Consider the following 13,336-nt stretch of genomic DNA (forward strand, 5'->3'; position numbering starts at 1 on the left):
GCAAAGCACACATGATATATGCATACTGTATAAAGGATGTTTTCTGTTTCCTATTTCTTATTTTCATTTCCCTTTTCTGGTAGAGAAGAGATAGAACTTATAAGCCAAATGTTTATCTTAACTACTACCTTTAAACTCAACCTTCCACATTTGGGGAGTTCTTTTCAGAAGAAGAAATAAACTAAGGTTTTTCTTGCTTTCTTTCTTTCTCACAGTAAAATGGCCCAACAATGTGAACAAGGTGAACAATAATAGAAGGAAGAGCTGGAGTTGTGAACAGTTAACCTGGACAACTGATCTTAAATTTCAAATTACTGCCTTTATTTTCTGATTAAAAAGTATAAGGCAAATAGTGGGTCCTATACCTGAAGCTCTTGATCCTAGAGTGTTGTATTTTTCATTTCTTAGCAGCCAATCAACTTTAAAACATGAAGGAAAAATCCAGAAAATAATCATAAAGCATTCCTTGGAGAAGTTTCCAAACATGAGTAAAATATAACAAGCCCCCTTCATTGAGCTCAGGTACTGTACTTGGCACGTTACTGCATTATCTCACTCATTTCTAACAATGACCCAATGAGGAAGGAGTCTTTAGTCTCTATTTTTGAAGAGGAAACTGTGTCCTAGATACGGTAATTAGGAACTTAATGCTAGATTACACAGCTTCTGAAAACAGGATGGACCATTTTAAGTAATGAAATTTAAAGCAGTTATTTTCTAAATTACCTAAATAGTGTACATTCTTTGTAAAAGGAAAGAAGATGTAAGAAATAAAATTTTTTAAAAATCACCAATAACTCTGTGTGTGTGTGTGTGTGTGTGTCTGTGTGTGTGTAGATGAACAATAAGTGATAGTGTTGGTTAACCCTGGAGAAGGAAAGTGAGAAGATACCAGAAAGGAAGGGATGGTCGAAAACATGTTTACATTTATCTAGAATATTTTGACTTTTTGCACAGGGACTGTTCATATATCAGTTGTGTAAATTTAATTTATTTAAAAGCCCTGAAGGAATGAGGACACATTCCAGATGAAGTTAATCATCTTTGACTAACCTCATCACCCCTTTTCTGGTGACCCTCTCTTCATCACAATCTCTACTCAAGAATGTTTATTTTCAAAGATAGTGTGGACATGAGTTACTTGATATAGGGAAGATTGTAGGATTGTTGATAATGAAGCATAAGGCAGTATACTATGGCAGTTACATGCACAGACTCAATCCAGACTGCCTGTGTTTGGGTCCTGGCTTCCCTATTGTATGCTATCTCTGTGCTCCAGTTTCCTCATTTAAAAATTTGGGATAATAATACCTATCTTACTGGGTTGTCTTGAGTCCTAAATGAGTTATTATCTGTACAGCACTTAGTGCCTGGCACATTGTAAGAGGCAGGTAAGTGTTACTACAGTCATTATTGTTATCCTGACACTCAGAAAAAACTATGATAAATTGTTGTATATCCATCCAGACTTTTTATCTGTATGTGTGTACATATACACATACAGACATGTACATACACATGCATTCATTTTTGCGTGAGTTTTTTATGAAAATTGGATCATACCATTTCTATTTAATGTAACCTTTTTTTGTATTCAAAAAACATCTTTCCATGCCATGGAATAATGAATGTTTAAAACAAATCTCAGGTGTATTTGGCCTTAACTGGCTGTGATAGCATGGATTCTTTTGATGAATGTGTGGACATATGATAAGACAGAAATTTCTTGGCACTATATTGAAAATCTAGAATGCTTATAGATATTGACACAGCTTATTTAGATGGTTGAATAGGCATCGATATATCATACCTGAGAGTATTATTATTTGTCTTATTTGTTAAGCAGTGATATTATATTCAGCCTTTGTAAATGTTTATCTTCAGAGTCAATATGCCAGAGAGAATGGTATTTTCAAAGGGTCATTATGGGAAGGACATTGGAATATAGTACTTTGTAGGAAGAAAAATGATGTCTAAAAAATACATTGGTTATTAAGAAAAGTATTTCGTCCTTCTTTCTGGCTTTTCAGGAGATGTTTCACAAAGCGGAAGAATTCTTACCCAAGCGGACGGATAGTGAGATGGACGAGATGGACACGTCGGACACCCAGTGGGGCTGGTTTTACCTGGCGGAGTGTGGGAAGTGGCACATGTTTCAGGTACCTCCTTTCTAGAACCTACCAGAAGGGTTTCCGGTCCACTTAGCGCCACCTTGCTGCCACACAGTGTGCCAGTGCAGACCCTGAAGGACATCCAGCCTTAAGGACATCAGATAGCTTGACTAAAAGAAAAATGAGAAATTCGTCTAGTTCCTTTCCTTTTCATTTCCCCAGGTTTTTGTCAGTATTGCATTTAGAAGAAGCAGTGCGCGATCACTACAGGTACAGAGGGCCAGTGTGACTGAGTTGGGTAGTGTCATTACAGCCGAGCAACTCCAAGTTCCATTTGGTGGGCAAGAAGGGGAAGAGAGCAAGCCCATGTTAAGCACCTTGTGTCTGCCAGGTATTATGTTAGATGCCACAGGTACCTTTTCTCCTTTAGCCTCCCAGCAGCTCCAAAGCCCTATCTCACAGTCAAAGAGAACGAAACTCAGAAAAGGTCACAGAATCCATCCCAAGTCTCATGCAGCTAGTGAATCTGAACCCAAACTCAAAAGCTTGTGGTCCTCTTTTACTTCCAAGCCTACTTAAAGATTTCATTAGAGCCAGTGAGGAAGTTGTAGTTACTATAATAATTTGCAAAGGTTGTAACAACTTGGAAAGAGGAATTCGAAGCAGTTGCTGGAGTGTCTTTGCTGGAAATCCTGACACTGTTTTGCACATGCTGGCTTAGCTGTGATTCTCCCTGTGTGTGGGGACTAGGACAGGTGATCAGTCACTTCCCCTTGTCGCTCCATTCTTTGTCTCTGTGACCACAGAACCGCCTCTGTGGCCAAGCCATTGATGTGAACAGCTGGTAAATGAAACTTTCTGGTTTGTCTTAAAGCCGGATACCAACATTCAGTGTTCAGTTAGCAGTGAAGATATCGAAAAAAGCTTCAAAACAAACCCTTGTGGCTCCATTTCTTTTACTACTTCCAAATTCAGCTACAAGATAGACTTTGCAGGTATGTTTTTTTCCCTAATAGTTGTGTGTTTTTAGTATATTGATATGGTAAAATCTATAGTTGTGAAGATGAGAATTAGTTGATATATTTGTAAGCAGTGAAGTAAATCGTTTTTGTCATACACAGAAATCTCTCTATAAAAATTCAAGATTTAAAATCTTGAGCAACATGACCTTTTATAAAGGAGTATTTGAATGCTTATCCATACTAATGTATGTGGAGATTGTCATATATTTTGAATTTATGTTACACTTCTAAGGAACATGAAACCCTTTTTAGCTGTTTTTTTCACCATCAGCCTTTTGAAATAGCTGGGAATCTTTTTATTTTAAGGATCAGTCTGAGAGGTTAGTAACACTAGCTAGTGATAGTTTGAAGACAAAAGTTCAGCTGAAGGACCCATTCTCCTAGTGTCTTTGCCAGAAAATTATTTCTTTAATGGACATTGCCTTCTACCATTTTCTGATTTCATTGTCTCTTTCATAGAATAGCCAGTTAATCTGGAAATCAGCCCCACTTTGGATTTCATCCATGATATATGGGTGTGGTTTTAGGTATCCCATGAAAAACCTGTAGAATTCAACTCTTTCAGTTTCAAGCTGGTAGTTTCAGCTATTGGTTGCATAGAGACATAGAACACCTGGATGGGGAGGATTTTTTGTTGTTGTTGTTGTGATCTGTCAAGTAAATAAAAAAAATTAAAAAAAAATTAAAATTTTTAAATTTTTAAATTTTTAAAATTTTTAAAATTTTTAAATTTAAAATTTAAAAAAAAGATTTCATTTTTTTTAAAGATTTTATTTATTTATTTGACAGAGAGAGATCATAAGTAGGCAGAGAGGCAGGCAGAGAGAGTGAGAGGGAAGCAGGCTCCCTGCCAAGCAGAGAGCCCGATGCGGGACTTGATCCCAGGACCCCAAGATCATGACCTGAGCCGAAGGCAGCGGCTTAAACCACTGAGCCACCCAGGCGCCCTTAAGATTTCATTTTTAAAGTAATCTCTATACCCAATGTTGGGCTCAAACTCTAAGGTCAAGAGTCATATGCTCTACTGACTGAACCAGCCAGGCACCCCAGGGAGGCTTTCTTAATAAAGCATATTTTGGCTGCTGCATGGCTCAGTCCTCGAGCTGTTGCATCCCAGCTTCTATGAGCAATATCTTTATGACACAGTTAGTAGTGTGTTGTGGTGCAGTAGGGTGGTGAAGCCTTCGGAAATCTCCTTGGAGGAACTAAGACCCAGACATGGTGAAAGGGTTTTCTCCTGTAAGAGGTTGATGCAACCAAATCACTGATGATTATTGTCTTCCTCAAAGCTTGTTTGATTAGCAAGAGTTATATTTTAATATATTCTTACTCCTGACTAGCCATCACTTTTTTTTAATGACATTAGGCAAATAGATTGCCTTTAAGGGACCCTGATATTTGTCTTTTGGCTTCAGTTTAGACAGAAGGCGTCTGTTAGACCTTTTAGACATCTTGTGTACAAATGCCTGTTGGAAGCAATATGGAGACACCATGATACACACACACCAGGCTGCATGACAAGGATAAAGTTTATCAAAGCATTTGGTAAATAATTCAACAAGCCACATCTTTCTGAAAGAGTAATTTTTAGTAAATGAGATTGTGGGGAGAGATTTCTCCCAAACAATGCTGTTTATTTAAAAAAAAAAAAAAAAAGAGTATCAAAGAATAAGAGTCACATATAATCATTCAATTTCACCAACCCTCATATAATGATACTACATCAAAGTTACAGGTATCAGCATTTCACATGTTCTCATTGTAAAATTAGCCCCAGCCATTCTGCCACAAGCCAACTCAGGTGCTCTAGATAAAAATGGTAAAACAGAAACTCAGAGTGAGCTGCTTCAAGATGATACCACAGGCTTTGCTCCCCGTGCTGAGATGATCTTGCTCTTTCCTGCACAGTGGTGATGCCATTGTGGGCAGAACCTAAGAGAATCTAGAAAGGGAAGAACATACTTCATACCTTGTAGCCTTTGCCTAGATGGGCGAGCCTCTTTATTTTGGAATGAAATGATGCTAGTTAGATAAGACAGAGTGACTAGCCTCTCATAGTAAGCCTTAGTTCTTAGCTTTGTGGGAACAAAGAAATGGACCTGGTGCTAGTGCCATAGCTCAGGCACATAAGAGAGAGGGAAATGACACCTTCAGTTTGATAATTAGACTTTTATCACTAGAATCTCTTTAAAAAGTATATATTGCATCTAGCTGGTTTTCTGTTTTTTTGGTTTGGGTATACAATTTAGAGAGAAGGCAAAAAATGTACCAGTTTTTGGAATTCTGTGAATTGCATAAGTTCTGTGGTGGTAACGTATCTTTTTACTGTTCCCCAAATTTTTGGAGAAATCAAAGTACACTTTCCCCTAATAAACCAACCAGAAGATTTCATAATTTCATTCTCTTCCGAGGACTCTTCATTTTCCAAAGTTTGGAATTCTGGCGCTGTAGAGTCTGCTTATGGGCAGTGGGATACAGAAAGGAGTGGGCCCTGCCTACTGGGCTGTAGGAGCCCAACACCCTGTGTGTGAGCGCAGATCATGCCATGAAGCACCACTCCCTGAGTAGCACTTTTTTTTTTTTTTTTAAGAGATTTTATTTATTCATCTGACAGACAGAGGGAGCACAAGCAGGGGGAGGGGCAGAGGGAGAGGAAGAAGAAGACTCCCCGTTGAGCAGGGAGCCTGATGTGGGGCTTGATCCCAGGACCCTGGGACCATGACCTGAGCCGAAGGCAGACGCTTAACTGACTGAGCCACCCAGGCAGGCACCTTCTGAATAGCACTTTTATGTCGTGGTAAATAGATATGGTGAGATGTCCTTGATAGACTGTGCCTGTCAGCTCCCCAAGCCCCAAGGTTCGCCATCGCCAGGTGGTGTGGCTACACATCTTCGTGACTGTTTGCAGCACAATATGTTCCTACCACTTACCTAATATCTTTGTCTTTGTATACAGAAATGAAGCAAATGAATCTCATCACTGGAAAACAGCGCTTAATAAAAAGAGCCCCCTTTTCTATCAGTGCTTTCAGGTATTGTAAAGAGAATAGGGGTGGAAAGAGTGGGCTTTTCTCCTCTTTTTTAGTATTTGACAGAGGAACAAATAGTCTGAAAATGTCTGGGTAGGTTATTTCATGATCTTGATATTGCTCTTTCTGTTACTGAAATTCACAGTGGTTGATGAGCTAACAATATGCTTATTTTCTGTCCTTTTTTCCTTCCCTGTTGTCCTCTTCATTTCCCTGTATATTTTGACATGTTTTCATTTCTTTAGGACAGTTACATAATGCCACATGGTCTCCGCTACAAGTCCTTGAAATAGCTTACTGAAGTAGGCTTGAATTAACTTGCAAATACTCTGACAGAAACATCCAGTTATGCGGGCCATAAATCCTAGGCAGTTGCCCATTTTGTCTCTACCTCCACTTATGCCCACTGGGGGACTCCTGAGAGTGATTTCCAATCTGTCGTGACTAAAGGAGGCCTGCATGAGGGGCCAGAGCAGCAGGCCAACAGCACGGCTCTCTGCTCCCAGGCTGGTTGCACATTTTCCTTTTTGCTCTCACTGGCTGCACACAGTGAAAAGAGAGGCAGAGATGTGAAAAGAGAGGCAGAGATGCCAGAAGAAAATATGTGTTTGTTATTCATGTGACTGAAAGTGAAGGGGAAAATCTCAGAGTATACCTCGTATTTTCTGCCCAAGCTAATATTGATATCCCTGCTGCTGAAAGAATAGAGAATCAATCAGAGAAAAAAAAAAAATGCTCGCGTGTGAATTAGAGGGGATACATACTCCTTTGCTCTTCCCAGGGAGATGTTCTGAAAGCATTAGAATAAGGAAAGAAATCCTTTAAGTTATTATCCATTTGTTTCTTAAGACCTTTGGCTTATATTTTAGCATCATGATTTAAATGTTATTTAGGTACTTATAGAATGAATGCCCTAGTACTTCTATGGAATATGGAGAATATATTATTTTCTTACCAGCCACATCATATCTTTATTCTTGAGTACGAGGACTATAATAAAGAAATTACTTAGCTTCCGAGAGTGTGTATTCTGGGCCAAAAATGAGATATAATCATGGAAAATGTTAGTGAAATTGTACGTTATTATTTCTGGTGTACTTTGGTGGGCAGAAGCAGCACACTATGGGGTCGAGCACTTTGTTCTGTCACAGACTATAGAAGCCAGGAGAAGGAGAGAATAACCACAAGGGAAGACAATAAGCCAGATAATGATAGAAGGGGAACAGTTAGGTAGGCTAAAGTAGAGCAAGGAGTAAAGCAAGTGACCATTGATAGGGATATATTCATTTGTGGCAGGAATATATCAAGCATGTGTTACATGCCGGGGGAGTGGTTTACATTTCCTACTGGCAAGGAAATTACAATTAATTAAGGCTATGGGGTACATAAAAATTAGGAAAAAAAAAAAAAACTTTTCCAAAGCTAGAAGATATTTCAGGGAAAGTAAAAAACAAAACAAAACAAAAACCCCTGAAAAACAACAAGAACAACAAAAGAAAAACAAAAATGAAACACAAACACTGGGAAAGGTACTGATGCTCTTACCTTCAAGGACTCATCTCTGTAATATCTGCATCTCTGAGTAGAAGACCTACAACCCCTCACTCATAATAAGAGAACTACAAATTATACCAGACTATTTTTTTTTAATTTTATTTTTAAAGATTTTATTTTATTTGAGAGAGAGAGAGCGAGAGAGAGCACGAGAAGGGAGAAGGTCAGAGGGAGAAGCAGACTCCCCATGGAGCTGGGAGCCCAATGTGGAAGCTGATCCCGGGACTCCAGGATCATGGCCTGAGCCAAAGGCAGTCACTTAACTAACTGAGCCACCCAGGCGCCCCGATACCAGACTATTTTTTTTTTTTTTACTATCAAATTGTCAGAAATTCAAAAGTTTGATAACACCCTTTTTTGGAGAGGTTGTTGGGAAATAGGAATTCTCTCCATTTCTGGTGGTGATATTAATGAATCCAACATTCAAGGAGGGCATTTAGGCAGTATCTGTCAGAATCCTAAATAAATATGTTCTCTGACCCAGGAATCCCATTTCAAAGATGTTATCCTACAGATGCATTAGTGGGTGTGTAAAATGGCAAAAGGATAACCTTGTTTTTTGCAGCATTCTTAACAGTAGCAAAAAGTCAAAGACAAGCTAAATACCATCAACAAGGGACCTTTTACAGAAATGATGGTTTTTCTGTACCATAGAATTCTGTGCATCTGCAAAATCAATTGCACTCATTCATTTAGCCACCCTGTATGGAGTCATTTAGCCACCCTGTATGGAGTCTTTACCGTGGGCCAGGTTCTGTGGTAGGGACTGGGCGTGAGGATACTCTCTACCTACTGATACAGAAGGATCTTTAAGAACATAATAAGTGGATTAAAAAATGGCTGCAAGGAACCTGTTTTTGCTATCATTTGTGTAAAATTTTGGTTTGTGATAACCTAAAGAAGTCTGAAAGAATAATACCCCGAAGTCTAAAAAAACCTGTTTACTTATAGTTGGGGCAAGAGGTGACAATTGGAGAGAGAGGAAACTTTTCACTGTCTGCTTCTTCATACATACTCATTTTGAAAACATATGATTATAGGATCTTTTAAAAATTATAGTGAGCTTTAAAAAGGAAGCTAAAGACAAGCTTGAAATTTATGACTTTCTTCCAGTAACCTCCAGTCCCCAGGAGATCAGTATGCCCTTTTCAGCCTTTTGCCATGAAGCTCTCCAACTTACCATCTCTTTCTGTGTTCCCATCCGGGGGCTTCAGCGTGGTGGGAAGGTTTTCAAAGTTTCACTGGCCACACTAGGTGAATTACCACAGGCTGTGTGTGGGGAAAAGAGGGCAGTCAACAGAGAAAAGTTTAGGTTTGAGTTAGAGCTTAAAGGACATTGAACATATGGCTGAAGGGTTTGGACTTTATTTGATAGGCAATATCAATCTGTTAAAGAGGAGGTTTTTTTAATCAAAGGTTTGGTTTTCTTCTTGGAAATGCCTTTATTTAAAATATTCCTTACATTTTAAAGAATTTCTGGCAATTTTAGAAAAACATGGCAGAATTAAACAACCATTTTTGAAATTTTGATGTTATTCGAGATTAGCTGTTTTCCATCAAAGTTGTCTGTTCAGCACCCAAAACGCAGCACACAGGAGACATTGAGTAAATATTTGAAAATAAAGAACCGGGGGTTTCAGTTAATTGCATTTGTCACAATATCCCAAACATGAAAATTAAGCTTTGGAGAAAAGGTGGAATTAAATCAACCATCATTATCACCAGCGTCTAATACTGTGTTGTGTCTTTTGCCATTTAAAGTTACATCTGTGAAAATGAGGCCATCCCCATGCCCCCACACTGGGAGAATGTGAACACCGACGTGCCCTATCAGGTAAGAGTCGGGCTGGCCAGCGGCCCTGTGCAGGAGCAGAAGGGGCCCCTGTAAAACTATGCAAACTTCTTTTTTCAGCTGGTTCCTTTGCACAGTCAAACACACGAGTATAACGAGGTTGCCAGTCTCTTTGGGAAAACAATGGACCGCGGCAGAATTAAAAGAATCCAGAGAATTCAAAACCTGGACTTGTGGGAGTTCTTCTGCAGGTGAGGTGGCATTTGGCCCTGGCCTTCTCTTTGGCCTCTGAGGCTTCTGGAGTTTTAGAGAAGGCTAAGTGTTGACCCGCATTGTCTTTTGGTGGTTGTTGTGCCAACTGTGTGTGTGTCTCAGCGCTCCATGTCAGCATGCTTCCTGGGGGACAGGGTGAGGGCTGGTGACAGAGAGCCACCCTGGAGGTCAAGGCCAGGCTCAGTTGCAGCACTGTGGCTTTGGAGGGGCAGAGCTCTGCGTCGTGGCTGCAGTCAGAAACTGGAGGGAGTTGAGGAAACTGTTCAGGCTTATTGGCCTGGCTTTGGTTCACACAGCCCTGTATGTAGACTTAGAAGTCTCTGGAAACATTGTTGAATTTTCAGAAAAAGGCGATTCCACCATCTTGACTGTAGCCATTTGCTTGCGTTGTTTTGGAGGACATTGTGAAACACACCTTCAAATGTCCTGCTAGGCCCAGTGTATGCAGTAGATTTAAAATATCAGTTGGCTACTTAATTAAGATTGGAAACCACCCATCGGATTGCTCAGTATGCGTTTACCCTAAAAATAAAGCCCATTAGAGAAAACTTAAAGGTGTTGTCCAAATTAACCTGCTGTGCTATATTTTTTAATAACAAAAACATTTAAAATAATGGCTTCTCAAAATATTTTTATTAAATTTATGATACATAATTTCTAATTTTTTAAAATATAGCAGACCTTTTTTAAAAATGTATTTATCTTAGAGACAGAAATCATGTGCCCACATATGCCCACAATTGTGGGGGGAGGGACAGAGGGAGAGAATCTTCAAGCAGACTCCCAGCTGAATGCAGAGCCACACGTGGGGCTCTGTCTTAGGACCCATGAGATCATGACCTGAGCCTAAATCACGAGTAGGTCACTAAGCTGACTGAGCTACCCAGGCACCCCTAAATATGAGCAGACTTTTAATATTTACTCAAGAAAATTTCAAATAATAGAGTCTAATATGATGAATGTAATGCATTATATAATATATCCAATCATCCTGACTTAACCTGTTAGGATTTACTGCACATAATCTTTCTCCTGTATTTCTATTATTGTTGTTGCTAAACTATTTCAGAGCAAATCGCAGACCTTAACTCATTTCATTCCCATATACTTGAAAATTAGGCCTAACTTCTGTTTGGTAACGATACGTGGAATTCTTTTATGTTTCTGATAAGTAGTAATATGGCCTGAGTATATTCCAGTTTTATTGTCTTAACAGTTTATGGGAATACAAGGAGTTTTCAGTGTGTATTCTTTACAGTCTTGAGTCTTTGAACCAAGCCAACTTTCATTTCTGACAATAATGAGTTTAACTGAGTGTAGAAGGTTTTATTGGGTTCTTGTTGGATGATCGTTTTGTCAAGGAAGATGGAGGCTTCTCTCCCCCTTTAATTTTATCCTCTCATTGAATAAAGTGAGATTTTTCTAAAATGGTCTGATGAAAACTTAATTCATTTTTCTTAATCAGGCCTCTCAAATAGAGTTTAATAATAATTGAACTCATAACTTGAGTTGTCTTAATTCAATCCTGTGGTAAAATGTACCAGTGAATCCCCTTGTTTAAACATTGTATACTTGGGGATTTTACTGGAAATGGTTTCACTCCGTTAACGCCCTTCATGATTTTATGTAATGTTGGCCTGCAGGAATCTGTGATGGTAAATGAACCTGTTACCTGCTCTGACAGTAGAAAATATTGGGTCTCATTGTAAGAACAGCCTGTTATTTTGACATCTCCACGAAGGACTAAAATCCTACTCATTCTCATCATCATGTAACCTCTGACTCACTATACAGGTGGCGAGGCCCATGTGAGTCCCTCAGGCATCTGTTTCCATGTTGTCCAGGCCTTTTTTTACTTCTCTCCCCTCTTCCAACAAATATGTTGTAGCACCTAGTTTGTGTCAGACGTATTCTAGGCACACTTGGGACATAACAGTGTATAGGACCGTAATTTGGACAAGGAGCCAGGCAATTGAAATGAAATAAATTGAAATGAAAATGAAATTGAATACCAGTGAAAATAAAATGAAAATAAATTGAAATGAAATGAAAATAAAAATTAAGGGCGCCTGGGTGGCTCAGTGGGTTAAGCCTCTGCCTTTGGCTCAGGTCATGATCCCAGGGTCCTGGGATGGAGCCCTGAATCGGGTTATCTGCTCAGCAGGGAGCCTGCTTCCCCCCCCCCTCCCCTGCCTACTTGTGATCACGTTCTCTCTCTGTCAAATAAATAAATAATAAAAAATCTTTTAAAAAAAAGAAAATAAAAATTAAGATGAATGATTAGAGAAGAAGGTACAAAGATAGCCAAGAGGTTGGGCATACAAGAGTTTGTGGTAAAGTCATTGGAATGGTTGTGTGATTTTCTTCAGTAGCCTTACTTGAGTTGGATTGATCCAGAATTGAGGTTAGAGAGTTAGCAGGAGTAGACTGTGCAGGGCCTTATAAATCAAACGGAGGGGTTTGGATTTTTTTCCTGGACAGTGGAAATCCATTATAGAACATGAAGGAAGAGAATGATCAATCCAATCTGCATTTTAGAAAAATAATATATCAGGCTATACTGTGGAGAAGGGGTTTAAAGCAGTGGTTCTCAGCAAGAAGTTATTTTCCCCACCAGGGGATATTTGGCAATGGCTGGAGATGGTTTTTACTTGTCATGTGGTTGGACAGGGAATTGAGACTGGTGTCAGTCAGTCAGTTAGCCCAAAGTGACACTAGTGCGGAGGCTGAGAAATGTTGATTTGAAGGAGTCACAGGTAGAACCAGGGAGACCAATTTAGGAAATTGTTTCAGTAATTAAACCAAGACACATTGTGTGGCCTGAACCAAAGTGGCATCTGCTGTGTTGGAGTGAAGAGGATGGATTTGAGATACTAGGATGTAGAATGTTGGTTTAATGTGTTCAGTGGTGTGGGTAAAGAAACAGGAGAGATAACTCCAGAGTTTCTGACTCACTTTGGTTGACTAAAGGGATATGGGCAGGAATAGATTTTGGTCTTCGTCTTTAGGGAGAAATGGGCAGAAGTAGTAGTTGATATATGTGTGATGACTCAGGAGAGTCGTGTAGACTAGAAATAAACATTTTGGAATTATTAGAAAGTGTGAGGTAGTAGAAGCCATAGAATTGATAAGATGACCAGGGAGTGTATGTAGATTAAGAAAAGAAGAGGACCAAGGGATGGACAGAGGAAAACTCAAGGCAGAAACTGAGAAGTAACAACCACAGAAGGTAGAAGAAAACCAATAGGTAGAGTTAGAAATCAAAGGAAGAAAGTGGTTTAAGCAAGTAGGTGTCATCCTCAGGATCACATACAAAAGAGATGCCAAGTAAGATGATACTGAATATGTCCTTCAGATTTTGCAACATGGTCATTGGTACCCTGGATGAGAGCCATGTTGGTGGAGGCTATGTTAATATTCAGCAAATGTAGGCAGCTCTTCCGAGAAGCTTGGCAGTAAAGAAGAAGAGGGATGCGAGAAGTTGGATACTGTGGATTTGGGAAGGGGTCTTCGTTTCGTTCTATTATGATTTTTAAAGTTAAAGATGGGAGGGAT

General features: G+C 39.3%; 1 protein-coding gene across 5 annotated transcripts in view; it reads left to right on the forward strand.

Annotated features, from left to right (window-relative positions):
- The window catches only part of PARP11 (poly(ADP-ribose) polymerase family member 11), a 41,953-nt gene that overhangs the window by 22,772 nt on the left and 5,845 nt on the right, over positions 1–13,336 (forward strand). For 2 of the 5 annotated variants that reach the window (XM_046013871.1, XM_046013872.1), the window contains exons 2-7: positions 409–522; positions 2,031–2,159; positions 2,986–3,106; positions 6,090–6,165; positions 9,478–9,550; positions 9,629–9,759. In XM_046013871.1, the coding sequence (XP_045869827.1) occupies positions 2,034–2,159; positions 2,986–3,106; positions 6,090–6,165; positions 9,478–9,550; positions 9,629–9,759 (527 nt within the window). In that variant the 5' untranslated portion in view covers positions 409–522; positions 2,031–2,033. The remainder of the gene's footprint in view (positions 1–408; positions 523–2,030; positions 2,160–2,985; positions 3,107–6,089; positions 6,166–9,477; positions 9,551–9,628; positions 9,760–13,336) is intronic. The other 3 variants (XM_046013870.1, XM_046013874.1, XM_046013873.1) reach the window with 2 other exon arrangements.

This window comes from Meles meles, chromosome 7 (assembly GCF_922984935.1).
Source record: "Meles meles chromosome 7, mMelMel3.1 paternal haplotype, whole genome shotgun sequence".
Classification (NCBI taxonomy): domain Eukaryota; kingdom Metazoa; phylum Chordata; class Mammalia; order Carnivora; family Mustelidae; genus Meles; species Meles meles.